General features: G+C 45.0%; 1 protein-coding gene across 1 annotated transcript; it reads right to left on the bottom strand.

The window, feature by feature from the left end:
* On the bottom strand, positions 1-26913 carry LOC137381576 (transmembrane protease serine 2-like). The gene is made up of 13 exons (XM_068054269.1): positions 26806-26913; positions 25320-25626; positions 18974-19084; positions 15196-15309; positions 14971-15100; positions 12626-12724; positions 11892-11935; positions 9987-10152; positions 9432-9610; positions 6171-6269; positions 3663-3805; positions 2466-2618; positions 1-94 (listed from the first exon to the last, which is right to left on the bottom strand). The coding sequence occupies exons 1-13, from the start codon at positions 26911-26913 to the stop codon at positions 80-82; spliced, it is 1668 nt and encodes a 555-aa protein (XP_067910370.1). The 3' UTR covers positions 1-79.
* Positions 26914-27629: the final 716 nt, after the last annotated feature.

Raw genomic sequence — 27629 nt, 5'->3', positions numbered from 1 at the left:
GTCTTTTAGAAAAGGGGCACAGACCAGAGCTCACAACAACGATCGCATCTGTCTGTGTAGGCAGCTCCCATCCTTTTCATTAGTTACTGTTAGCCTGTAAAAGTCAAACACAAGACATTAGATCTGAGGAGACTATGACTCAATACTTTACATTTTAGCACTCAATTTCCCCTTTGTTTATAAAATAGTCCCATTCTTACAGATTGGCAATGGGTGCGCCACACAAAATACAACCCAACGGGAAGTCACTATCGACTGGACCAATTCTTTCTAAACCTTTCTGCATAGAAGACCCTGTCCCCTGCCCACGTCACCCCTGCAAATACTGATCCTGTTAGTGACCTCTGTCCTAGGTCATAAGCTCTGGAATTCCCTCCCTTATCCTCTCTACCTCTCTCTCCTCCTTAAAGATGTTCCCTAAAACCTACCTCTTTGACCAAGCTTTTGGTCACCCGTAGTAATATCTCCTTATATGGCTTGGTGTCAAATGTTGTTTGATAATATTCTTGTCAAGTGTCTTGGGCTGTTTTACTACTTTAAAAGCACTATATAGATGTAAGCTGTTGTCCTTCTAAATCAACAAATAGGAAATAGAGTAATCAGATGGCCTTGAGATTGCTTGGATTCAGCTCATGAACTCTCTAGGGTCCAGGACCCACATTTGAAATCCTATGCTCGAATCTTCTGATTGTCCATTTACCCTATTGACCCTTTCCTCCCAAAGCCCTTCATGGCAGGTGACCCCCTCATACAACCTTCACCTGTTTGCAGTATTTATGACACAGGTGGCAGGCTTGCCTTATTTATATATTAGTAAAAGTCTATTATGTGCACGCACTTCCTTTCATTGCGATTTTTGGTCACACATTTATGTCAAGTTTTAACATCAAAACAGATATGTAAACATTTAGAATGGAACTTGTTTTGGTTCGGTAAGGGTATTAAGGAGTGCGGAACCAAGATGAGCAGATGGAGTCAAGATACAGATCAGCCATGATCTAATTGAAATGCAGAACAGGCTCGAGGGGCTGAATGGCCTCCTCCTTTTCCTATGTATATCCCTAAGCAAAATGTTACAGGCTCTGGTCTATAGCTGACACTGTGGCATTAGTTTATGAATTCCCCTAACTCCATCACGTGCAAAATAAAGTTATATCCTTCAACTGACAGTAGGCAATACACTGGCAATTTACTCACCATGATTAGCACTGTATAGTCATTGAAAGAGACGTAGTAATAAATGCCTCTATTTATATTGTGCCTTATCTGCCATCAAAATATATCAAAGTACTTCACATGTACAATCATTGCTACATTTAAGCAAATATGGTAGCCATTGTGCACCAATGGGATGAATGCTCTTTTGTGTTGCATTTTGATTGGGGAAAAATGTTGACCAGGACATCAGGAAAACTTCCCGTTATTCAGATAGGGCCAATGGACCTCAAACAGCCACTGGAACGACTTGAATGTCTCATCTGCAGGAGGTGTCAGTCACGGCACGGAACTCTTGACTCTGGATCCAAAGCTTGTTAGTTTAAGCCCCACTCCAGGACTTGAGCCTAAAATCTAGACTGACACTCCCAGTGCACTACTGAGGGAATGCTGCACTATCAAAGGTACTGCTTTTAAGATGAGCTATTAAACTGAGGCCCCATCTACTGTCTCAGGTAGATGTAAAAGATCCCATGGCACTATTCGAAGAAGAGCAGGACAGTTCTCTCTAGTGTCTCACATCCAAAATTGGGAACAATAACACAGATTTTCTGGTCATTATTATGTTGCTGTTTGTGGGAGCTTGCCGTGTGCAAATTAACTGCTGTGTTTCCTACATTACAACAGTGACTACACTTCAAAAATGACTTCATTGGCTGTAAAATTCTTTGCTTCATTAAAGGCACAATAAAAATGAAAGACTTTCTAATAACAGTTCAGTGCTGCTGTACCTCAGTGCTACACTGAAATGAAATACTTTTAACTGCCCAATGCACACGTACAGTTACAAGAGATTCCAGACTGAGAGCCCTTGAAGGGCATTTCCCACTCCCATTTCTTACAGGCATAAACTTCAACTCATCCAAAACTCTGCTGCACATGTGCTAAATCACACCAGGTCCCGTTCACCCCTGTGCTCGCTGACCTACATTGACTCCTGGTCCAGCAACGCCTCGATTAAAAAAATTCTCATCCTTGTTTTCAAATCCCTCCATGGCTTCTCCCCCTCCCAATCTCTGTAACATCCTCCAGTCCTAAAGTCCTCTGAGGTCTCTGCACTCCTCCCATTCTGGCTGCTTGAGCGCCCCCACTTTCTTCGCTCCACCATTGTCTGATTTACACTCCTGTGCCGCGCCTTGGGATATATGACTACATTAAAGACATTACATAAATGCAGGTTGTTACTTTTGGGATTGTTCTTGTCGCAAAATATTTTCCCCAGTCACCATGGAAACGAGGGCCATTATTACCTCCGTTTGTGAGAGGATCCAGTCAGTGAGTTCCGTCATCCGGGCATAAACACCTGGTTTGTTGATCCGAGCACAACCAATCCCCCAGCTCGTAACTCCTGCCAGGTACCAGGTACCAGAAACTTTACAAACAAGAGGCCCACCGCTGTCGCCCTAGGGTTTAAAGAGAACGGTTTTGCAGTGAGACCACAGACCCTGCGCACAGCCTTGGTTTTTGCTTTCAATATATTGGCCCTTTCTTTCATATGGCGGCACAGTGGCGCATTGGTCAGCACCGCAGCCTCACAACTCCAGCGACCCGGGTTCGGTTCTGGGTACTGCCTGTGCGGAGTTCGCAAGTTCTCCCTGTGACTATGAGGGTTTCCGCCGGGTGCTCTGGTTTCCTCCCACAGCCAAAGACTTGCAGGTTGATGGGTAAATTGGCCATTGTAAATTGCTCCTAGTGTAGGTAGGTGGTAGGAGAATTGTGGGGATGTGGTAGGGAATATGGGATTAATGCAGGATTAGTATAAATGGGTGGTTGATGGTCGGCAGAGACTTGGTGGGCCAAAGGGCCTGTTTCAGTGCTGTATCTCTCTATGAATGGAGGTGACAGGAAGATTAAGCCAGTGTTTGAATCATGGGATGTGAGTACTCAGAATGGTACAGTGGGGGAAATGCCATGCCATTTGTATAACTTGCTGGGTCATTCAAATGAATCACGGGTGAAACCAGGATTCCTACAAATTAGATGCAACCACCTGCATGTCTGATTGGACAATTCATTGAGTAAAGCTCAGGGCTGAATCTGGAGTCTTGATTGGTTTTCCACTCAGTACCTGCAAGGCAGTGTCAGCCATGGCTCAACAGGTAGCACAGTCATCTCTGAGTCAGAAGTTGTGGGTTTGAGTCCCACTCCAGAGACTTCAGTACTGAGTGAGTGAGTGCTGTGCTGTCTTAGGCTCTGTCAAAGTTCCTCCCACCCCTCTGCAATAATACATAGTTACCATTTCACAGTGTGCCTATCTCTGTGAATGGAATCACCAACTTGCAGTCAGTAATGCAAATACCCATCGCAATTAGATTGAGACATCTTTCAATTCATTTGGGACATTTATTGCCAAAGGGCAGGTATCTAGACCATCAATCTGATCCTAATTCCAACTCAGGGCCCTGGAGGTGACTGGATGCATGTCCTGGTTTCTGACTGTCACGCACCTGACAAGAATCAACTCCCCCAGAGATCTTGCCAGCACACATCATGCGCTGTGTTATCGCTCCATTGTAAATGCGTCTCTGGTTGCAGTTGGCACTGCCAATGATCTTAACAGAAGCTTCTAGAAGGATGTCTGAAGTCGAACCTGAAACGGATTGCATAAAAGGTTAAGCTCAGGATGTCGTAATGGGGTTTTGCTATTGAAGCCGGAATCTGATGGTTTCAAAATGATCTGTCTGACAATTTCTGAAATTTAAACCAGGCACCAGAAGAACTAGCACTTAATAACAACAGCAACTTGTATTTTTATAGAGGCTTTGAAGTAATAAAACGTCCCAAAGCGCTTCATGAGAGCGTTTTTAATCAAAATCTGACACTGGGCAACAGAAAGAGATATTAGTGCAGGTGACCAGAAGCTTGGTCAAAGAGGTTAAGGAACATCTTAAAGGAGGAGAGCCAGGTAGAGAAGCAAAGAGGTTTATGGAGAGAATTTCAAAGCTTAGGGCCTAGGCGACTGAGGCATGGCTGCTTTTGGTGGAACAATTAAAATTGGGGATGTTCAAGAGGCCGGAATTAGAGAAGTGCAGATATCTCGGAGGGTTGTGCAAGGACGAGAAGCCCTTTTTGACATAATTGTAAAGCTGGACTTTCAACCAGAACAGGGCTAATGGGGGAAAAGCTCATTTTAACACCAAAACCTGCTGGGCTGTTGCAAAACAGCAAAAGTCGGACGGTGCTATCAAGAAACAACAAAAAAAATACATTGTGTAGTTAAAAGAAGACATCAGTGTAAATGAGGCCTTAACAATGGACCTCGTTAATAATCCTTATCAAGACGTTGTCCACCTAGACAGTGTAGTTTTGATCTATCCAGCCAATCAACTGTTAATACGGTTCTCAGATGATGGAATTCACTGAAAGGAAGTATAAGACGGACAGTGTCATGCGGCTTTAACTTAAGTTTGAAACAAAACATGATCTATCATTGGTTATCATGATCTAAGGCTATCATTGATAGGCCAGTGAGGCCTTGGTTTTGTAACATCCTGTCCACCATTGAAAGGAACAATATCTTAACGTAGCTCGTGGCTGCAGACGAGGATGGAACCTGATCACTCATGGAAGGTGTGCTAAAGCCAAGGGAACAAATCGTTGGAAGGAGAATGGCAATCAAACAGAGGACTCAACTCAACTTCCGAAGAATATCTGTCCTGTGCTCAGAACTAGATACTTAAAGGGGACCCGACTCATCGTCTGAATGCTTAAGGGAGCCTGACACATCATGGGAAATATACCTGAGGGAGCCGGACCCATCATCATAGAGTCACAGAGAGATACAAGCACCAAAACAGGCCCTTCGGCCCAATGAGTCCACAATGACCATCAACCACCCATTTATACTAATCCTACATTAATCCTATTTTCCCTCTCACATCCCCACAATTCTCCTATCACCTACCTACACTAGGAGCAATTTTTTTTTACTATGGCCAATTTATCGATCAACCCCACAAGTCTTCGGCATGTGGGAGGAAACCCACGTGGTCACTGGGAGAACTTACAAACTCCGCACAGGCAGTGCCCAGAACTGAACCCAGGTCGCTGGAGCTATGAGACTGCAGTGCTAACCACTGCATCACTGTGTCATCGATATCAGAAGGATATCTACAATCAAAAGGTGTTTTGCCATTCCAGAGTGATTGTAAGACCATTTACTAAGAATATTTTTGGGCTTTGTAATGCTAAAGCATCTTTATTGCTAAGGGTACACTAAGAAGGCCGTTGTATTGCCAGATACTCTAAGAAGAGCTCGTACTCTGTTTGAAACATATAACTGCGTGTGTGTGTGTTTGTGTGTGAGTCTATTGGTGTAAGCTCTGTGGTCTTTGAATCTGTTTAGAACATTTATTGTAGTGCTACATAGTCCATAGAAGAATAGAATTTTGCATTGTATCTGATCTGATAAAGCTTAGTATTTAATTCAGATATTTGAGTGTGCGCTGATTATTTCTCAGAATTCCTATGTCTGAACTGTAAGTTGTCAAAGGTAGAAGGTTACGTCCTACACTTGCAAAGCTGGAAGTTAAACTCCACCCAGTCATCTTTACTTCGATGTGGAGGCACTTTATAATGAAGATTCTCAATTCAATTTTTATCAGTGTAGCAATGCTGATGTCACTAACATAATCCAGAGGCTTCAATCATTGGCCAAAAGGGAGGATTTTGTACAATGAAAACTTCTGTTCTTTGTCAGATTAGAAACTCAATCTAATGATTGCAAGAGGCAAGGGTTTCCTGCAACCCCACTGAAAACATAACACTTCCTGTCGCAATGGCAGGGGTTCATAAACTTTCTAACAACGTTCTAAGGAGATAGTTTAAAAAAAAGTCATGTTACTTGAAAAAAACTTGGCCGCTTGTATCAAACCAAATCCCACTGGAAGATGAATAATGGTTGTCTCGTTGAATTAAAGTTCTTGTGTATACACACAAGACACACTCTTACTTACTTGAGTCTTCCTCTGTGTGGCCAAATCCCGTAATCCAACAGGTTGTCCCTTCAGGAAATTGCTGATCGTAGGTTGGCAAACAGGCAGGTCTAACGTTATCTGGGACAAATGTAAACTCTGTTACAGCGTGGAAGACAGTGTCAAGCGATCAAAGTGATTTCACAGGCACAGGGCTGAATTCTATCACAAGGGCACAAGTCCTGCTGGCCATATTACAAGCAGGTACACTTTCCGCTCGAGGGTACAGCGACTGGCTAATTAACTTAGGGGAGGCACGAACCCTGTCCAATTAAAGAGTAGAGGTGGGGAACGAGGTGCCAATGGCAGCGTCAGCTGATTCCATGGCAGGTGCTGGCCCCATATTGAAAGGGTTGCCATCCCTGCATTCACTGCTGCCTAGTTTGAAGGAGTCCTTCCTGACTGGCATCAAGTCCCCTCTTGCTGCCTGACTCCAGTTGACACCCAAGGAGCTGAATGGGAGCCTGCAGCGACCATAGCAGAAGGAAGACCTTAGGTGGTGGCCCCACAGTTTAGTGATGCCTCCCTGCAGGCTCTCCTCCAGGCTGCAAGGGCAAGGTGGGAGGTCCTCTTCTCAAGGTACGGGAAGAAGACCGTCCCGCCCTTCCAAGCGGACGGAGATTGCAGAGGAGGTCAGCAGCCGTGGGGTCACCCGCTGAACTTGAGTGACCCGGCAGCTGCTGACCTCCTTCACTCCGCCAAGGTCAGTTCTCCATTCTGCTTTCCTCTTTGGGGCTTACAGGGGCAATGCGAGAGGGTGCGCTGGGTGTGGAGGGAGTGACCACCTATTCGCTGGAAAGGGGGTCAGGAAGTGGCATATCCTGTCAAATGCATGGCTGCATCTCAGTGAGAGGCGCCCGTCTGTCGTTGGTGACCCCTATACGGTCCCTCGAGAGCGGCCGCATGGAGGAGGTGTTCATGAGTCCGCATCACGGAGCAATGGGCTGTCACCAGAATAGGTGTTATGCTGGTCTTCGTGGAGAAACTAACAGTATTCCTCCTTGTGCCTGCAGGACAAATGGGCACACAGCTGCAGGGAAAGGGCCAAGACCAGTGGAGGAGTTCCAGACCTGCATATCTTCACCCCAATGGAGCAGGAGGCTTTGGAACTGGCTGGGTCTCAGCTCATCCTGAAGCATCATGAACCCCGGAGAGCCTCAGACTGCACTGACACCGCTGCCCAGCCATCTGGAGATAGTTCAGCCTTACACGGTATACTCTATCCCAGGAATAGGCCCTTCTTCATGCAGGAATCAGATGGTGCACCCATCTGTGCCCTTCTCCGGGGTGCCCACCTGGAGGCTGTCCCTCTTGCTGCTCCTGAATTCCTGATGTGCCCTCACTGGTGCATGGACCTCCCACCCTCTTAGGGGGCCAAGAGAACTGGGTGCAATAGGCCCATGGCAGGTGGGCTTTCTCCAAGTCATGTCCATTCTGTCCAGCCAACCTCCTCCCATGCCTTTCTCTGGCTAGTCCCTTGGAAGCAATCACCACTGCCCATCTGTGATGCTTGCAGTACGCCCCCCTCAGTGATGGCACCTTTACCCCCTCACCTTCTGCCATTGTATGGCAATGTCCTCTGTTCACCAACCTCCCTTCCACCGCGCATTGGTTCTCTGGATGGTTGGCTGGCAGAGGCAGCACTGAACCTTTGCCTCCTTGCTGCCTTCTTTCACCAGGCGGGACTCTGAAGTCCCATGGTTCCCAGGCATCATTGATAAAATTGGGAATAAACTGTAAAATTTGAGTTAATTGCTCCTTTAATTACCTTAATTGCTTGTCCGCTGCATTGGTGTTAGAAGACCATGCTCCATGGTTCCCGCCGCTGGTAAAATCCAGAAGCGACTCCATGACATCGGACTTCTAGCGGAATGCATCCCAAACGCATTTTAAGCCCACCCCGCCTCTGAACTTGCTCTTTGTGAGCTGGTAAAATTCCAGCCACAGTCTCACACTCAGGCTGGACGTTTGTTGGAGCGACAGAGGCCCCTGGCGATGGGCTGAAAAGCTGGGACCTTAGTTGGGGGTGCGGGGCGGGGCATTGCCACAGGATGGCCGTGGCTGCCGGGGGCCCCTCCGTTGGCTACAGAGTGCCTGATTAGGAGGGCACCCCATTACCCTAAGCCCCCAGGGAAGCTGCCAGGGATCATGAGGCAGTGTCTCCACAGGCTGCAGTCCCCCTGCTGTTGGTCAAATGCCAGTGGTGGTGGGAAGAGGCTCTTCATTGGCTGCTGAAGTGGCTCATTTTACCTCTGGGCAGGAGGGCCATCCTCCACCTTCCCTGCCACTAGCAAAGTGTCACGGTGGCAGGAAGGCTATGGGCACTCCACCCCACCCCCCTATCTTCCCTCACCATTTCACAGGCCCCCTGCCTCCCAGCCAGTCCTGAGAGGGCTGGTAAACTCCGGCCCTGTCTCACACGCGCACTTTCACACAGTGTTATACACACAGTCACGCTCAGTCTCACATGCACAAACATACACAAACACACACTCGCATGCAAACACGAACATAGTCACATATACTCACACACAGGTGCACACATACTCTCACACATACAAAGGGAGCTTTACTCTCGATCTAACTCCGTTTTATTTTCTTCTTTTATCTAACCCCGTGCTGTACCTATCCTGGGAGTGTTTGATGGGGACAGTGTAGAGGGAGCTTTACTCTGTATCTAACCCCATGCTGTACCTGTCCTGGGAGTGTTTTATAGGACAGTGTAGAGGGAGCTTTACTCTGTATCTAACCCCATGCTGTACCTGTCCTGGGAGTGTTTTATAGGACAGTGTAGAGGGAGCTTTACTCTGTATCTAACCCCATGCTGTACCTGTCCTGGGAGTGTTTTATAGGACAGTGTAGAGGGAGCTTTACTCTGTATCTAACCCCATGCTGTACCTGTCCTGGGAGTGTTTTATAGGACAGTGTAGAGGGAGCTTTACTCTGTATCTAACCCCGTGCTGTACCTGAATTGAGACGCTTGGTGTCAAAGGTGACTACAATATAGAAGGAAAAGTCCATTCAGTGGCAAGGAAAACATTTATATGTATGAATCATGTTCCTACAATCCAATTCATTCAGGGCAGTAGCTTGGCATCTTGAAAATGAACCTTGAGTTGTTTGTCAAGATATGCTGGTACGTGTGGATGTGTCGTGTTGCAGCGTTTTTGTAGCTCGAGGCTTTGTAATAATGGTAACAGTTATTGCATTGGTCAGGGCCAAGCGCCCTCATTGTGACATTACCTGTAAACGTCAGTGGGGTCTGGAGCTTCAGCAAAGCAAAATCATAATCATTGGTTTGTGAGTTGTAGCTGCTGTGAGTGACGATTTTCGAGACATAACTCCTAGTGGCACTGAATAGCCGACGCTGAGAAATGAAGCCACTGTACACTTTCCAGTTGGATGGTTTATAGGCATCTTCCCTGGAACCAAAGGAAGATCCGTTAAAGACACAAAGGGCCCAATTTTAACTCTTAAGCCTGGTTTCTGGCTTACCTGCTCTTTTCCTGCCTCGATCTGGTTGACTGCAATTGCAGCAGCAAAGACACCGTCCCCAAGCTGTGGGGTCCTCTTTGCACTTGCAGATTGGGCTCCGATGACATCATTGGGGTTCTATTCAAGTTCTATTCAAGATTTCCTTGTAACGCTTCTCCAGGCCCCACAACCCAGGACTTTCCTCCACCCCAAAGCTCCCCACAGCAATCCCCCCCACACAACAATCCCCTTTTGACTATTGCCCATTTAGTGATATGGCTAACTTTGCCTGTCTCTTTGAAAAGACCCCAGCCTTTCACTTACTCAAAGAAGCAATGACTTGCAGTCATCACCCAGTCCTGCGAGATGATGGTTCCACCACACACGTGCCGTGACTTGTAATGGAGACTAACTTGCCAAGGCCACTTGCCCAGTAGGGCTGGCATGCCACCCACAATTCTTGTTGAGGTCATGAAACTCTTGCCACAGTCTACAATGCAAAGAGATTGTATTCAAATTGACATTCAAAAAAAGATTGTTTTTATGACCAGCGATTCTTCCTATTACAACGACAAGGTAAATGCAGCCTACAATTTCACGCACCTCTTTCCAAATTAAAGGAATATTGCAGGTCATTGTATATAATACGACCTGGGACACGTATCCCTTCACTGTGGCCCTCAGTTGAGTTCCTGTTCATGGATGATGGGCCTCCATTCATCAAGCATCTATCTTAGAATGATAGAATGGTTACAGCACAGAAGGAGGCCATTCAACCCATCGTGTTCTCTGCTAGAACAACTCAGCTAGTTTCACTCTCCCACCCTTTCCCTGTAGCTCTGCAAATTTTTTCTCTTCAGATAATTATCCAATTCCTTTTGAAAGCCACAATTGAATCTGCCTCCACTACAATCTCAGGCTGTGCATTCCAGATTTCAACCGCACGCTGAGTGTAAACATTTTTTTTCTTATGTCGCCTTTCGTTCTTTTTGTCATTCACCTTAAATCGGTGTCCCCTGGTTCTCCACCCTTCCATCAATGGAGCACTTTCTCTCTATGTACTCTGTCCAGATCCCTCATAATTTTGAACATCTCTATCAAATCTCCTCTCAAAGTTTTCTTCTCTATGGAGAACAACCCCAGCTTCTCTATCCATGTAACTGAAGTCCCTCATCCCAGGAACCATTCTTGTAAATCTTTTCTGCACCCTCTCTAATACTTTCACATCCAGTTAAAGTGTGGTGCCCAGAATTGGACACAATATTCCAGTTGAGGCTGAACCAGTGTTTTATAAAGGTTCACCATAACTTTCTTGCTTTTGTACTCTATGTCTCTATTTATAAGCCTAGGGACGCAATGCTTTCACCACTTTCCCAAACTGCCCTGCCACCTTCAGTGATTTGTGTGCATATACCCTGAGGTCCCTCTGCTCCTGCACCCCTTTCAGAATTGCATCTGTTATTTTGTATTGTCTCTCCTCATTCTTCCTACCAAAATGTATCACTTCACACTTTTCTGCATTAAATTCCGTCTGCCATGTGTCTGCCCATTCCACCAGCCTATATCCTCTAGAGGTTGATCACTATCCTCCTCACAACACTTCCAAGTTTTGTCTCATCTGCAAATTTTGAAATTGTGCCCTATACACCCAAGTCAAGTCATTAAAATATATCAAGCTTTGGGGTGTTGTCAGTATGATTATTGCTTTTGGCTCAGTAGTAATATTGGAGCTGTGGTAATATTAGTAAAAATTGGCTAGGTAACATTAGAGAAGCATTATTAATATTATCAATCCTATAGCATTACTTGTACAATTGGCCCTGTTGTATTAATAATGTGAGTAACCCTGTGGTGTTACTAAAACTATTAGTTCAGCTGTATTATGAGCCTTATTGGCTCTGTAGTATTACTTTCAAAGGACAGTGTAGAGGGAGCTTGACTCTGTATCTAACCCATGTTATACCTGCCCTGAGAGTATTTGATGGGGACCCTGTAGAGGGAGCTTTACTCTGTATCTAACCTATGTTATACCTGCCCTGAGAGTATTTGATGGGGACCCTGTAGAGGGAGCTTTACTCTGTATCTAACCCATGCTATACCTGCCCTGGGAGTATTTGATGCCGGCACTGAGAGTCCAGGACTGAAAGGATCCCATTCTCCAGCACTGATACCGTTAAATAAACACAAATGTAATTAAAATAAATTTGGTTTGAACACAATTACTCTTACCAATGCATTTCAGAGAGACAGTATCTTTGGTGGAACATCGGGGGCTGAAACACAAGGACAACTCATTACATCAGTGTAACAAACAGTGTAACAGAAATAGGTCATTGCAGATCACTGTGATGTACCTTTGGATCATTTTAAATGAGATGGATTCAGATCCTCGAACAAAAATGAAAATCAAATGGTTAAACACCCTTCAACCTTTTTCAGTACTCTAAGGATAATGGCTGCATTCAAACTGAGCCTAGATGTCACTAAACAGAATTTTCTCCCCTCTTCCTCCCCTCCTCTCCTAAAGGAACTGATTTAGCTGCAGTTCAGTTCTATGGGCTGAAGCTATCTGCTCGAATTTAATCTACCTACCTGGACAGTGAGGTGAAGGGGCATTGGAATATAGCCCATGCATGTCCGTTGCTTCACCTGAACTCACGCGCACAATGCAGAAACCTGGTGCATATGTGGTCATCAGGATGTTCGCCAAATGTGGCACAGAGCAGACATTGAATGTGAAACTTGCGAGTCTGTGTGTCTCAGTCTCACACTGGGCAGTGCTCTCCTGGTCTGTTGGGCTTCTCATCGAGATAATCTAACCTCTTGCTACTGATCTGAATTGTTACTTCTTTTAACTTACCCAGTCATACTTCATTCTTGATGTAGACAAGTTTCTCTCAGAACCTCTACAGCTCCTGCTCCATGACCCCAATCCTTGTTGTACTTAATGTCTGATGACTTACCTGTTGCTCAGGACACTTTGGATTTTGCTTCCTTGCTTTGTCAAGTTGACCACAAGGCTTGAAGACTGTACTCCGGTTATTCTCTTGGTCTGGTAGGAACTGTCAAACAATTACACAGGATGAACATTGCTGTCCTCAGGAGGCAGGATATCTATGTCCCCTTCCTGTGAGATACTACAGTCCCTGTTATTTACAACAAAAATGCCAGCATGCATTTATATAGTGCCTTTAACATAGTAAAACATACAATTACATAGAATATACAGCACAGAAACAGGCCATTTGGCCCAACCAGTCCAATCGGCGGTTATGCTCCACTTGAGCTTCCTCCCATCCTTCCTCATTTAACTCTATCAGCTAATCCCTCTATTCCCTTCTCCCTCATATGCTTATCTAGCTTCCCCTTAAATGCAACTATACTATTCACTTCAACTGCTCCTTGTGGTAGCGGGCTCCACATTGTCACCACTCTCTGGGTAAAGGCGTTTCTTCTGAATTCCCTAATTGATTTCCTGATGACTATTTTATATTGATGTCCTCTAAATCAGTGCTTCCCACAAGCAGAAACACTTCCAAAACACTTCACAAGAGCGTTAACAATCAAAATTTGACACTGCCACATAAGGAGATGTTCAGATAGATGACCCAATGCTTAGTCAAAGAGATGCGTTTTAAAGAGTGTCTTAAAGGAGGAGAGAGAGGAAGACCGTGGAATGGTTTAGGGAGTGAATTCCAGAGTTTAGGGCCTAGGCAACTGAAGGCTTGGTCGCCAGTCGTGTAGCGATGGGAAATCAGGGATGTACAAGAGGCTAGAACTGGATGAGTGCACATATCGCGGAGGGTTGTGGGGCTGGAGGAGTTTACAGAGATAAGGAGGGTGAGGCCATGGAGGGATTTACAAACAAAAATCACAATTTTAAAATTGAGGCATTGCCGACCAGGAGTCAATGTATGTCAATGGGTGATGGGTGCCAGGACTTGGACGATACTAATATCAACAGGATAAAAAATATAAATAATAATTTCTAGCAACATATACTCTTCTACATCATGTCACTCAGCATTGCCTGACAGAGAGAGCTGAAAGGACATATATTTAAAGGTCTCAACTTAGATTTCAACCTCACCCTTCTCTCATAACCCTCAACCCTTTCCTTCTCCAATTGCCTCTTGGTTGCATTTATACTGAGCAGTTCAAAGTCCTTTCCTGTAACTTATTCCACAAATTTATTCTCTTCTGGGTGAGAAAGTTCTGACTAATTTCTCCTCATAATCCAAATGTCCTCATTTTAATCTGTTGCTTTTAATCCATCACTACAGGGAACGAGATACCGGTTAATGAAATGTTAACTTTTGTAACTTGAGGGGTAGAATATAAAGGGGAGGAGGTTTTGCTACAACTATTTTAAACTCTAGTTAAACCACAACTGAAGTACTATATACAGTTCCGGGCACCGCACCTTAGAAAAGATATATTGATCTTGGAAGGAGTGCAGCACTGATTCATCAGAAAGTTACTAAGGGTCCAAAGGTTTAAATTATGATGAGAGATTACATCAACTAGGCTCGTATTCCTTTTAATATAGCAGGTTAAGGAGTGATTTGATTGAGGTATGTAGGATTTGGACAGGAATTGATAGGGTAGATAGGGAGAAACTTTTTCTGCTGATGGGAGAGTTTAGGCCAAATGAATGTAACTTTAAAACCAACACCAGGCCATTGAGAAGAGAAATTGGGAAACATTTCTTCACACTAAAGGGTGGTAGAAGTGTGGAACTCTCCCACTAAAAGCAGTAGATGCTAGCTCAGTTAAAAATGTTAAATCTGTGATTGATAGATTTTTGCTAGACAAGGGTATTAAGGGACATGAAACCGTGCTGGGTAGATGGGAGTTAAGATACAGATCAGCCATGATCACATTGAATTAGATCACGGATCACCTGCACCTGAATGTCATTTTCCTGCCTTGGCTGCGTATCCTTTGATATCATTACCAACAGAATCAACCCAGCGCTTTAAAATAGACACGGGCTGTTGCTGGGATTATGACTGAATGGCGTCCACCACACTCGCTGTTTAATCGAATTGGTAATTTTCACACGTAAACTGACAGTGGATTTTGGTAGAGTGTTTGGGCTGCGTGGGTTTCACTTGTCAAGAAAATGTTTTTGGTTTGAGTGGACACTTGACCATCTACTTCCTCTCGCCAACTTATAGACTCTCAAAGCAAATACCTTCCATACGCAATCTTCAATCCATTAATGCTTGGAACTCCCATACTCCATTTCTAGACTCTCAACACTTGTAGCTTTTGTACCCCAGTTCCAAGCCATTGACCCTCATACCTCCTGTATCCCAGTTGTTGACATGTCTTGTCTGACAGAGATGGACTCCAGGCAGTGTAACAAACAGGCAACCATTGCTTGCTTTGCCACCCGTAGACCTCCAGCTGTGATCCGGCCCCACTGAATCGCACTGTGGGGGGAGACAAAATCAGGTAACCTTTCAATAATTTAATTTCACGAAAATGAAAGATGGTTGTTGAGTCACTGAGGGTTCAGAGATCTTACCACATCCCAGTTCATCACTGTTGTCTGTACACTCACTGCGCCCATCGCACTTGGTCACCACAGCTGGACAATGATGGCTAAAGCTGCCCGCTGGACTGTCCTTCACAAACTTAACTAGCGGGAGGAAGCAAATAAAAGTCAGTTCAACTGGAATCAATACAGTTGGAGACGTACATGCACCAGGAGATTATACAAAGAGCAGGGCTAAAAGGATTAAATTATAATGACAGGTTGCATGGACTATGCTTCTCTTTCCTTGAGTTTAGAAGCTTAAGGGGTGATCTAATTGAGGTGTCTAGCATGATTAAAGGATTCAACAGGGTAGATAGAGAGAAACTACTTCCTTTCGTTGGAGAGTCCAGAACAAGATGGAATAACCTTAAATTTAGAGCCAGGCTATTTGGGGTGACGTCAGGAAGCACTTCTTCACACAAAGAGCAGCGGAAATCTGGAACCTTCTTCCCCAGAAATCTGTTGAGACTGGGGATCAACTGAAAATTTCAAACGGAAATTGATAGCTTTTTGGTGGGTAAGGGTATAAAGGGTGACAGAACCAAGGCGGGTAAATGCAAGTAAGCTACAGATCACCCATTATCGAATTGGATGCTGGAACAGGTTCGAGGGGTGAATGGCCTTCCCCTATCTGTTTGCTGACGATGCTGCATTAACATCCTACACGGAAGAGTGTCTGCAGAGACTCATCGACAGGCTTGCGGCTGCCTGCAACGAATTTGGCCTAATCGTCAGTTTCAAGAAAATGAACATCATGGGACAGGACGTCAGAAATGCTCCATCCATCAATATCGGCGACCACGCTTTGGAAGTGGTTCAAGAGTTCACCTACCTTGTGAAAATAGATAAGTCCCCTGGGCCAGATGGGATTTATCCTAGGATTCTCTGGGAAGCCAGGGAGGAGATTGCAGAGCCTCTGTCTATGATTTTTATGTCGTCATTGTCGACAGGAATAGTGCCGGAAGACTGGAGGATAGCAAATGTTGTCCCCTTGTTCAAGAAGGGGAGTAGAGACAGCCCTGGTAATTATAGACCTGTGAGCCTTACTTCGGTTGTGGGTAAAATGTTGGAAAAGGTTATAAGAGATAGGATTTATAATCATCTTGAAAAGAATAAGTTCATTAGAGATAGTCAGCACGGTTTTGTGAAGGGAAGGTCGTGCCTCATAAACCTTATTGAGTTTTTTGACAAGGTGACCAAACAGGTGGATGAGGGTAAAGCCATGGATGTGGTCTATATGGATTTCAGTAAGGCATTTGATAAAGTTCCCCACGGTAGGCTATTGCAGAAAATACAGAAGTATGGGATTGAAGGTGAATTAGTGCTTTGGATCAGAAATTGGCTAGCTGAAAGAAGACAGAGGGTGGTGGTTGATGGTAAATGTTCATCCTGGAGTATAGTTTCTAGTGGTGTACCGCAAGGATCTGTTTTGGGGCCACTGCTGTTTGTCATTTTTATAAATGACCTGGATGAGGGTGTAGAAGGGTGGGTTAGTAAATTTGCGGATGACACGAAGGTCGGTGGAGTTGTGGATAGTGCCGAAGGATGTTGTAGGTTACAGAGGGACATAGATAGGCTGCAGAGCTGGGCTGAGAGATGGCAAATGGAGTTTAATGCGGAGAAGTGTGAGGTGATTCACTTTGGAAGGAGTAACAGGATTGCAGAATACTGGGCTAATGGGAAGATTCTTGGTAGTGTAGATGAGCAGAGAGATCTTGGTGTCCATGTACATAAATCCCTGAAAGTTGCCACCCAGGTTAATAGAGCTGTTAAGAAGGCATATGGTGCGTTAGCTTTTATTAGTAGGGGGATCGAGTTTAGGAGCCACGAGGTCATGCTGCAGCTGTACAGAACTCTGGTGCGGCCGCACCTGGAGTATTGCGTGCAGTTCTGGTCACCGCATTATAGGAAGGATGTGGAAGCTTTGGAAAAGGTGCAGAGGAGATTTACTAGGATGTTGCCTGGTATGGAGGGAAGGTCTTACGAGGAAAGGCTGAGGGACTTGAGGTTGTTTTCATTAGAGAGAAGGAAGAGAAGAGGTGACTTAATAGAGACATATAAGATAATCAGAGGGTTGGACAGGGTGGATAGTGAGAGCCTTTTTCCTCGGATGGTGATGGCAAACACGAGGGGACATAGCTTTAAGTTGAGGGGTGATAGATATAGGACAGATGTCAGAGGTAGTTTCTTTACACAGAGAGTAGTAGGGGCGTGGAACGCCCTGCCTGCAACAGTAGTAGACTCGCCAACTTTAAGGGCATTTAAGTGGTCATTGGATAGACATATGGATGAAAATGGAATAGTGTAGGTCAGATGGTTTCACAGGTCGGCGCAACATCGAGGGCCGAAGGGCCTGTACTGCGCTGTAATGTTCTATCTATCTACCTAGTACCTATCACCAGTAACCTGTCTCGCGATGCAGAAATCAACAAGCGCATGGGAAAAGTGTCCGCTGCTATGTCCAGACTGGCCAAGAGGGTGTGGGAAAATGGCGCACTGACACAAAAGTCCGAGTGTTTCAAGGCTGTGTCCTCGATACCTTGCTCTACAGCAGCGAGGCCTGGACAATGTATGTCAGCCAAGAATGACGTCTCAATTCATTCCATCTCCGCTGTCTCTGGAGAATCCTTGGCATCAGGTGGCAGGACCGTATCTCCAACGCAGACGTCCTCGAGGTAGCCAACATCCCCCCCTTTACACCCTACTGAGCCAGCGGTGCTTGAGATGGCCTGGCTATGTGAGCCGCATGGAAGATGGCAGGATCCCCAAGGACATATTGTACAGCGAGATCGTCACTGGTATCAGACCCACCGGCCGTCCATGCCTCCGCTTCAAAGACGTCTGCAAACACGACATGAAGTCCTGCGAGATTGATCACAAGTCGTGGGAGCCAATTGCCAGCGATCGCCAGAGCTGGCGGACAGCTATAAAGGTGGGGATCAAGAGAGGCAAGTCGAAGAGATTCAGCAGTTGGCAGGAAAAGAGACAGAAGTGTAAGGGGAGAGCCAACTGTATAACACCCCCAACAACCAACTTCACCTGCAGTACCTGTGGAAGAATCTGTCATTCTAGAATTGGCCTTTATAGCCACTCCAGGTGCTGCTTCACAAACCACTGACCACCTCCAGGCGCTTACCCATTGTCTCTCAAGACAAGGAGGTCAAAAAGGAGAAAAGGATCTGTATGCATATCCTGTAGGCAAATAGTTGCCTGCCATGAGGTAGTTGCAAGATCTCGATTGTAACTGGCACTGTGGCACGAGTTTCTGAAATCTCCATTACATACAAAAAAAATTTATATCCCTTAACTGATGGTAGGCAATACCATGGCAATTTTCTCACCATGGTTAGCATTGTACAGTCATTGAAAGAGTCATAACAATAAATACTTCTATTTATATAGTGTCTTATAAGTCATCAAAATATATCTAAGTACATTACACAGTACAATCACACACAAGCAAATATGTTAGCCATTTTGAACTCTTGTGTGTTGCATTTTGCTCAGCCATGGTCTATTTGAACGGTGAAACAGACTCGAGGGGCTGAATGGCCTACCCCTATTTCTCTGTTCCTAACTCATCCCCTCTTTACTATTATACAGTGACTGCCAGATTCACCTTTGGGACTGTTTAGTTTTCCTCTCGAGTTTATACTCTTTATTTTACCTCCACCTTCGCACCCCTCCCCCTCTCCCTTTAGTGGCATTTGACATCCACCCAGAGTTTCACATCTCACCAATGGGACTAGTTGTCATGTTTACTTACAAACAATCCAAGCTCCGATGCCCAGAAAAGATAAGATCAAGAAAAGGGAGATGACACAACAGTAGGTCTTTCTCTTTGGATTACAGGATCCTGCAGGCCTCTTCTGTGGAACTGAAAGGAGGGAAGACACATGAGGGTTATGCACCAAGTAGCAACACTGACACATTGCTCCGAGTCCATTGAACACATGAGTGGCTGAATCTGCATGTCGGTCTTCCTGCATGTCCGACGTACATTCAACGTAAGATCCACGGAAACCCTGGAAAAACCTTGTACAGTTACAGCAGACAAGAGGTAAAATCACCATGGAAATTCACCCTAAAGTCTATGGAGGGCATCTACAATCTGGCAACATTACATAGAATTTACGACCCAGAAGCAGACCATTCGGCCCCAACTGGTCTCTACTGTTGTTTATGCTCCATGTGAGCCTCCTCCCCCTTTACTTCCTCTAACCCTGCCAGCATAACTTTCTATTCCTTTCTCCCTCTTGTATTTGTCTAGGTTCCCATTAAGTGTATCCATGCTATTCGCCCAACCACTTCATGTGGTAGCGGGTTCCACATTTTAACCAATCTCTGGTTAAAGAAGTTTCTCCTGAATTCCGTATTGAATTTATTAGTGACTACCTTATATAATAGGCACTGGGTAGCTCAGTTGGGTGCATGGCTCATGCGTGGTTTAAAACAATATCAACAGTATAGATTCAATTCCTATCCTAAGGAAGACAATGGAAAACCACCTCATAATTTTAAGGACCTCTATCAGGACAGTCCTCAGGCTTCTTTGTTCTGGAGAAAAGAGCCCCTATTTACTCAATGTGAGGTTGAAAAGTTGGTGTGAGCTATAGTGCTGCATCATTCACTGAAACTTCAGGATCTCCCTGTCACACACTCATCTCGGTTTGCAAATCCCGGTCGGTAAAAGGATGCCTCATTCACGAACATGTCTTTAAAAGGAAATATTTATCTTGAAATACTCTCCAACTCGCACATACTAAAGTTTGAAACTAACAGACAGCCTGCAGCAAACAGTGGAGTGCTACATTCAGTGACGCATTTGGTAGCAGCCACCCCTGCTCTGGGGGCGTTTAGAGATACTACTTGTGTAGAAACACATTCCTGACCAAGGGAACCAGCTTTTACCTCACTGAGCACAACACCCACTCACATATAAACACACTAACATATATTCACATACATACACTCATACACACTCACAGATATACACACATTCAGACACACAGGCATTTTCATGCATACACTCATTCACTCTCTCACAGTTACACTCATATAAACAAACTCATCCAGGCATACCCACATTCACACATATATAAACACACTGAATCCTGTCCATCAACATCCTGGGGGTTACCATTGACCAGAAACTGAACTGGACCAGCCATATAAATATTGTGGCTACAAGAGCACGTCAGAGGCAGTGAGTAACTGATCTCCTGTCTCCTCAAAGCCTGTCCACCATCTACAAGGCACAAGTCAGGAGTGTATTGGAATACTCTTCACCTGCCTGGATGGGTGCAGCTCCAACAACACTCAGGAAGCTCGACACCATCCAGGACAAAGCAGCCTGCTTGATTGGCACCTCATCCACAAACATTCACTCCCTCCACCACCGACGCACAGTGGCAGCAGTGTGTACCATCTACAAGATGCACTGCAGCAACTCACCAAAGCTCCTTCGACAGTACATTCCAAGCCCACGACCTTCCACCAAGGGCAGCAGATGCATGGGAATACCACCAGCTGCAAGTTCCCCTCCAAGTCACAAATCATCCTGACTTGGAACTATATCACCGTTCCTTCACTATCGCTGGGTCAAAATCCTGGAACTCCTTCCCTAACAGCACTGTGGGTGTACCTACCCCACATGGACTGCAGCAGTTCAAGAAGGCCATTACCTTCTCAAAGGCAATTAGGAATGGGCAATAAATGCTGGCCTAGCCAGCGACACTTACATCTCGTGAAAAGAATTAAAATAAACTATCAGGAATACATGCACGCACAGAGCTTAAAAACAAAAAGGAGGCAATCACTTGGCTGGGAGTGTACTACAGGCCTCCAAACAGTCAGGAAGAGATAGAGGAGCAGATATGTAGGCAAATCTCAGAGAGGTGTAAAAATAATAGGGTAATAATAGTAGGGGATTTCAACTTCCACAATATCAACTGGGATGGTCTTAGTGCAAAAGGCTTAAAGGGAGTGGAATTCTTAAAATGCATACAGGAGAGCTTTTTGAGCCAGTACATGGAAAGTTCTACAAGAGAAGGGGCAGTACTGGACCTTATCCTAGGGAATGAAACTGGGCAAGTGGTAGAAGTGTCAGTGGGGGAGCATTTCGGGGATAGTGACCATAACTCTATAAGATTTAAGGTAGTTATGGAAAAGGACAAAGATGGGCCGGAAATAAAGATACTGAATTGGGGGGAGGCTGATTTCAATATGATAAAACAGGATCTAGAAAGTGGACTGGGAGCAGCTACTTGTAGGAAAGTCTAAATCAGACCAGTGGGGGTCATTCAAAGAGGAAATAGTGAGGGTTCAGAGCCAACATGTACCCGTTAAGGTGAAGGGTAGGACCAACAAATCCAGGGAACCCTGGATGTCAAGGGATATAGAGGATTGGATCAGAGAAAAAAAGGAGGTTTATGGCAGATTCAGAGCGCTGAAAACAGCGGAGGCACAAGAGGAGTATAGAAAGTAAATGGGGGGTACTTAAAAAAGTAATTAGGAGAGTGAAGAGGGGACATGAAAAAACACTGGTGGGTAAGATAAAGGAAAATCCTAAAGCATTTTATAAGTATATTCAGAGCAAGAGGATAACCAGGGAACGAGTAGGGCCCATTAGGGACCAAAGTCGCAATCTGTGTGTGGAGCTGGAGGACACAGGTGAGGTTTTAAATGATTACTTTTCATCTAAGGGCGGCACAGTGGCGCAGTGGTTAGCACTGCAGCCTCACAGCTCCAGGGACCCGGGTTCGATTCTGGGCACTGCCTGTGTGGAGTTTGCAAGTTCTCCCTGTGTCTGCGTGGGTTTCCTCCGGGTGCTCCGGTTTCCTCCCACAAGCCAAAAGACTTGCAGGTTGGTAGGTAAATTGGCCATTATAAATTGTCACTAGTATAGGTAGGTGGTAGGGAAATATAGGGACAGATGGGGATGTTTGGTAGGAATATGGGATTAGCATAGGATTAGTATAAATGGGTGGTTGATGGTCGGCACAGACGCGGTGGGCCGAAGGGCCTGTTTCAGTGCTGTATCTCTAATCTAATCTGTGTTCACTATGGAGAAGGACGATGTAGGGGTAGAGATCAGGGAGCGGGATTGTGATATACTTGAACATCTTAGCATTGAAAGGGAGGAAATATTAGCTGGCTTAAAATGGATAAATCCCCAGGCCCAGATGTGATGCATCACAGGCTGTTATGTGAGACAAGGGAGGGGATAGCAGGGGCTCTGACACAAATTTTCAAATCCCCTCTGGCCACAGGAGAGGTACCAGAGGATTAGAGGACAGAGAATGTGGTACCTTTATTCAAGAAGGGTAGCAGGGATAAACCAGGTGATTTCAGGCCGGTGAGTCTAACATCAGTGGTTGGGAAACTATTGGAAAAAATTCTGAGGGACAGGATTAATCGCCACTTGGAGAGGCAGGGATTAATCAGGGATAGTCAGCATGGCTTTGTCAGGGGGAGATCGTGTCTAACTAACTTGATTGAATTTTTCGAGGAGGTGACTAGATGTGCAGATGAGGGTAAAGCAGTTGATGTAGTCTACATGGATGTCAGTAAGGCTTTTGATAAGGTCCTACATGGGAGATTGTTTAAGAAGGTAAGAGCCCGTGGGATCCAGGGCAATTTGGCAAATTGCATCCAAAATTGGCTTAGTGGCAGGAGGCAGAGGGTGATGGTCAAGGGTTGTTTTTGTGAGTGGAAGCCTGTGACCAGTGGTGTACAGCAGGAATCGGTGCTGGGACGCTTGCTGTTTTAGTGTACATTAATGATTTAGACGTGAATATCGGATGTATGATCAGTATGTTCGCAGATGACACAAATATTGGTGGTGTCGTAAATAGTGGGGAGGAAAGCCTTAGATTACAGGACGATATAGATGGGCTGGTAAGATGGGCGGAGCAGTGGCAAATGGAATTTAATCCTGAGAAGTGTGAGGTGATGCATTTTGGAAAGACTAACAAGGCAAGGGAATATACAATGGATGGTAGGACCCTAGGAAGTACAGAAGGTCAGAGGGACCTTGGTGTACTTGTTCATCGATCACTGAAAGCAGCAGCACAGATAGATAAGGTGGTTAGGAAGGCATATGGGATACTTGCCTTTATTAGCCGAGGCACAGAATATAAGAGCAGGGAGGTTATGATGGAGCTGTATAAGACGCTAGTTAGGCCACAGCTAGAGTACTGTGTACAGTTCTGGGCACCACACTATAGGAAGGATGTGATTGCACTGGAGAGAGTGCAGAAGAGATTCACCAGGATGGTGCCTGGGCTGGAGAATTTCAGCTATGAAGAGAGACTGAAAAGGCTAGGGTTGTTCTCCGTAGAGCAGAGAAGGCTGAGGGGGGACCTGATTGAGGTAGACAAAATTATGAGGGGCATTGATAGGATAGATAGGGAGAAACTTTTTCCCTTAGCAGAAGGGTCAATAACCAGGGGGCATTGATTTAAGGTAAGGGGCAGAAGGTTTAGAGGGGAATTGAGGAAAAACTTTTTCATTCAGAGGGTGGCTGGAAGATGGAATGCACTGCCTGAAGGGGTGGTAGAGGCAGGAACCCTCACAACATTTAAGAAGTATTTAGATGAGCACTTGAAACGCCATAGTATACAAGGCTATGGGCCAAGTGCTGGAAAATGGGATTAGAATAGTTAGGTGCTCGATGGCCGGCACAGACACGATGGGCCAAAGGGCCTGTTTCGGTGCTCTATAACTCTATGACTCTATGACCCACAATCAAAAACACATACTTACATTCAAGCACTCACAAACACAACAATTACTCACATACAGATACATTCACATAGACTTACACACATGCCCAACCACACATACAGGTGCACATTCAGTTATGGGCACTCAAATATCTCAGATTGATGTTCTCATATACATAGAATAACCTACTGAATTACACACATAGAGACTAACATACTCTCACAGAGATTAACATACTCACCAACACATAAACCAATGTACTCATATTGACAGGCAAGCCCCCTCCTGCTAAGAAGGAGGAAAATTAATTTTGCCACATGAACATTGATTTTAAACTGTTGTTGATGAAGAAAGAACTTGCTTTAAAAAACAATTGGAGACTTTGGCTGGAGAGAGACACTAGCAGATCAACAGACAGTACTTCAAAGGACAAAGGGTCTATTCCCTGCTCCAGTTTAATCCACAATGGACTTTTGAATGCCAGACATTGAAGCATTCTAGGTTAACTACTAAGATGGCTGAATACACAAACAGATGTGGTCGGGCCAGTTTAGTTACATGATTGGCTGACTGTTGGAATTATTTGAATTTTGAACTTGCCACAGAGGGTTTGAAATGCAGAAGCCTGTTCGCTCCTGGACTGAGAAGCCCTCTTTCCTGTCCGCTCTCATCTCACTCTCACCAGTTTCAGAAACCACTGAAGACACATGAATCCAAGAGAGAAAAGTCTCCTACAGTGAACAAGGTTTAAGAAGAATACTGGGCCCCAATGAAAAACAAGACTACTTACAAAAGGACTACAGTAAACTCGAAGCACAGTAAACAAGAAACTCTTCTGATATTGCCTCAAAGCTCTCCATTTTATTTTTCTTCTGCTCTTTTCTGCCCTTATTTGCATGTATGTAGCGTGTGTGCATGTATGTAGCGTGTGTGCATGCTAGTGTGGGTGCGTCGTATATCCGTAGGCATTAACCGTATTAGAGTTTAAGTTTGAGATTTAATAAATTTCATTTTTCTTCTTTAAACCTAAAGAAAAACTAGTGTACTCATTTATTTGCCTTAAAATTGGAAAGCTGTGAACAAGGGTTCACAAAGGGGGAGCTCAAAACACAGTGTGTTTAAAATTAAACCCTATACAATAAAACCAGGTGAAGACTGTAAAAGACCCTTAGACACCTTTCTCACCTGGTCGTTACAATATACACACATTAATGTGCTGAATTACATACACCCACACAGAGACTAACATACTCATACACATAGACTAATGCACACTCACACCCACAGACTAACATATACCTACACACAAAGACTAGCATACACATACGTACTCACAGGCACAAACAGACTAACGCGTGCTCACACACACACATTATATAAACTACCATTAGTCTGGGTGACTTGAGTTGGAGGATGTGCTGGTCCTGAAGCAGGAATGTAATATGGTTGGTACTTTCCCGGCCCGGCACTGGGGTAAGGTTGACCTGGATACTGTCCAGCACTGGAGTACGGAGGGGGTTGGTATCCTTCTGCGCTGGGGTAAGGTGGCGGCGGGTATTGTCCTTGTGTGTTGCTGTTTGCAGGTGGTTGTACGTGCTGTGGCAAATAATTCTCATAAGTATTCTGCAAGGAAAGAATAAAATTCAACTTTAAAAAAAAGTCTTTCTCATTGCCTTCCGATCGGACCCCAGTCTGCAAGAGAGGGGTGTGATGTCTGTATGTGGTTTCTATTGTGATGGTATCTCACACAGATACACTGTTCTGATGAAAGGTCATTGGCCTGAAACGTTAACTCTGTTTCTCTCTCCGCAGATGCTGTCAGACCTGCTGTGTATTTCTAGCACTTTCTGGTTTTATTACAAAGACACCTTATGACCAATGTAAGGCGTTGATGCTGAGGCACAGCAGGGAAGATTTAGGCAGAAAACCCTAGGGCTTAAACTAGCCTGCAGAAGCAATGACCAAGTCATCTTGCAGTGGCGCAGTGGTTAGCACTGCAGCCTCACAGCTCCAGCAACCCGCGTTCAGTTCTGGGTACTGCCTGTGCGGAGTTTGCAAGTTCTCCCTGTGACTGCGTGGGTTTCTGCCGGGTGCTCTGGTTTCCTCCCACAGCCAAAGACTTGCAGGTTGATAGGTAAATTGGCCATTGTAAATTGCCCCTAGTGTAGGTAGGTGGTAGGAGAATAGTGGGGATGCAGTAGGGAATATGGGATTAATGTAGGATTAGTATAAATGGGTGGTTGTTGGTCGGCACAGACTCAGTGGGCCAAAGGGCCTGTTTCAGTGCTGTATTTCTAAATAATAATAAAAAAATGTAGAAGGTACCAAGACTAGGATTCAAACCCAGGCCTCTGGCTGAGAGGCCAGTGGTCTTTCCAGAAATCTCCATGGCTCTGGTGCCTGTGAACTGGGCTTTGAAATTTTAGCACTGCTCAAAAAAAACTACTCTTTAAAATCTCTGCCCAAATTGTTCACAAATTTGAACAGGAAGAATCCACACGTGTGACACATTTAACACCCGCAAAAACATACACAATTGGTAAATTGTTCTCATCAATGGAAACAGAAACTTCAACAAAAAAGGAAATAATGGATATCCCAATTAGAGGAATCTCTGAAGTCAAAAATTAGAGATCTCTCTGGTGTAACCCTTCAAACGGAACAAAGTCTGCTGCCAGATTAGAGCTCAGAGTCTGCCTAGCTTTTCTCATTATCCAGGGCAGAAAATTCCATGACACAATTCTAGGGCCTGGTTTGATGGGATAAAGTAAAGACCTCACCAAACCTGAAGCTAAATGGGTTCCTTTGGAGCCATGTGAGGAAATTGAAATAATATAGCAATGTTCATCTGGCCGGCTTCATATTTTGCACCCTCCATAAACTGGAGCTCATCCAAAACTCTTCTGCCCATATCGTAACTCGCACCAAGACCCATTCACCCATCACCCCTGTGCTCGAAGATCTCCGAGCTCCTCTCATTCAGGCCACTTCTGCATTCCCTGATTCCCATTGCTCCACCATTGATGGACAGCTGCCTAGGCCCTAATCTCTGGAATTTCCTTGCTAAACCTCTCAGTCTCTCTACCGCTTTCTCCTTCTTTAAGACACTCCTTAAAACTTTGTGTGGTGCAAGACATGAAGCTCCTTGGGAGTTTTAACTGTATTGAAGTTGTTGTTGTAATATAGCCCACCGAGGGGCCCCAGTGGCAAGAGTTAGGTACTGCAGCATGAGGGTACAAGGGGAATAGATTGAATGCCGAGGGCAATGACCGATCTCAGAGTTCATTAATCATCAGAGTTTGTTGATGAAAAGGTTACTTGATGCAAATCAAGACTTGGTTGCTGCATAGTTATAAGGATTGAGATAGTTGTAGGCAAATTCTGGAACCAAATTGTGCATATTTTTGCATGGCAGTGTAAAAGAAGCTAATGGCAGACAGCATCAACGTTAAGCACTCAAGGTCAGGTACAGCATGGGTTAGATAGAGAGGAAAGGCCCTTCTAAACTAAAGCCTGGCTACCCGACCTGAACCCGACCAAACCCAACTGCATGTGTCAGGTTCTGGTCGGGTCAGGTCTGTATTCTGCGTCCAACATTCGGGCTCGGGTCGGGTTGGGCTGGACTGTACTGTTTTGTTTCGTACTGTTTCCATTTTAATCTACGATTTTTATCTGTTTCAATAATATGTTTGTAT

This window comes from Heterodontus francisci, chromosome 22 (assembly GCF_036365525.1).
Source record: "Heterodontus francisci isolate sHetFra1 chromosome 22, sHetFra1.hap1, whole genome shotgun sequence".
In the NCBI taxonomy this organism is placed as follows: domain Eukaryota; kingdom Metazoa; phylum Chordata; class Chondrichthyes; order Heterodontiformes; family Heterodontidae; genus Heterodontus; species Heterodontus francisci.
Note: the sequence above shows the minus strand (reverse complement) of the source record. Positions and strands in the feature narration are given on the sequence as shown.

What these genes read in the sequence shown, in the direction of transcription:
- LOC137381576 (XM_068054269.1), bottom strand. Translation starts at nt 26,913, where the DNA reads ATGAGAGGAGCTCGGAGATCTTCGAGCACAGGGGTGATGGGTGAATGG. An exon ending in CAGTGATGAACTGGGATGTG is followed by an intron (nt 15,101 to 15,195) that starts GTAAGATCTCTG and finishes CTCCCCCCACAG; the next exon opens with TGCGATTCAGTGGGGCCGGA. An exon ending in CAAAGTGTCCTGAGCAACAG is followed by an intron (nt 11,936 to 12,625) that starts GTAAGTCATCAG and finishes CTTGTGTTTCAG; the next exon opens with CCCCCGATGTTCCACCAAAG.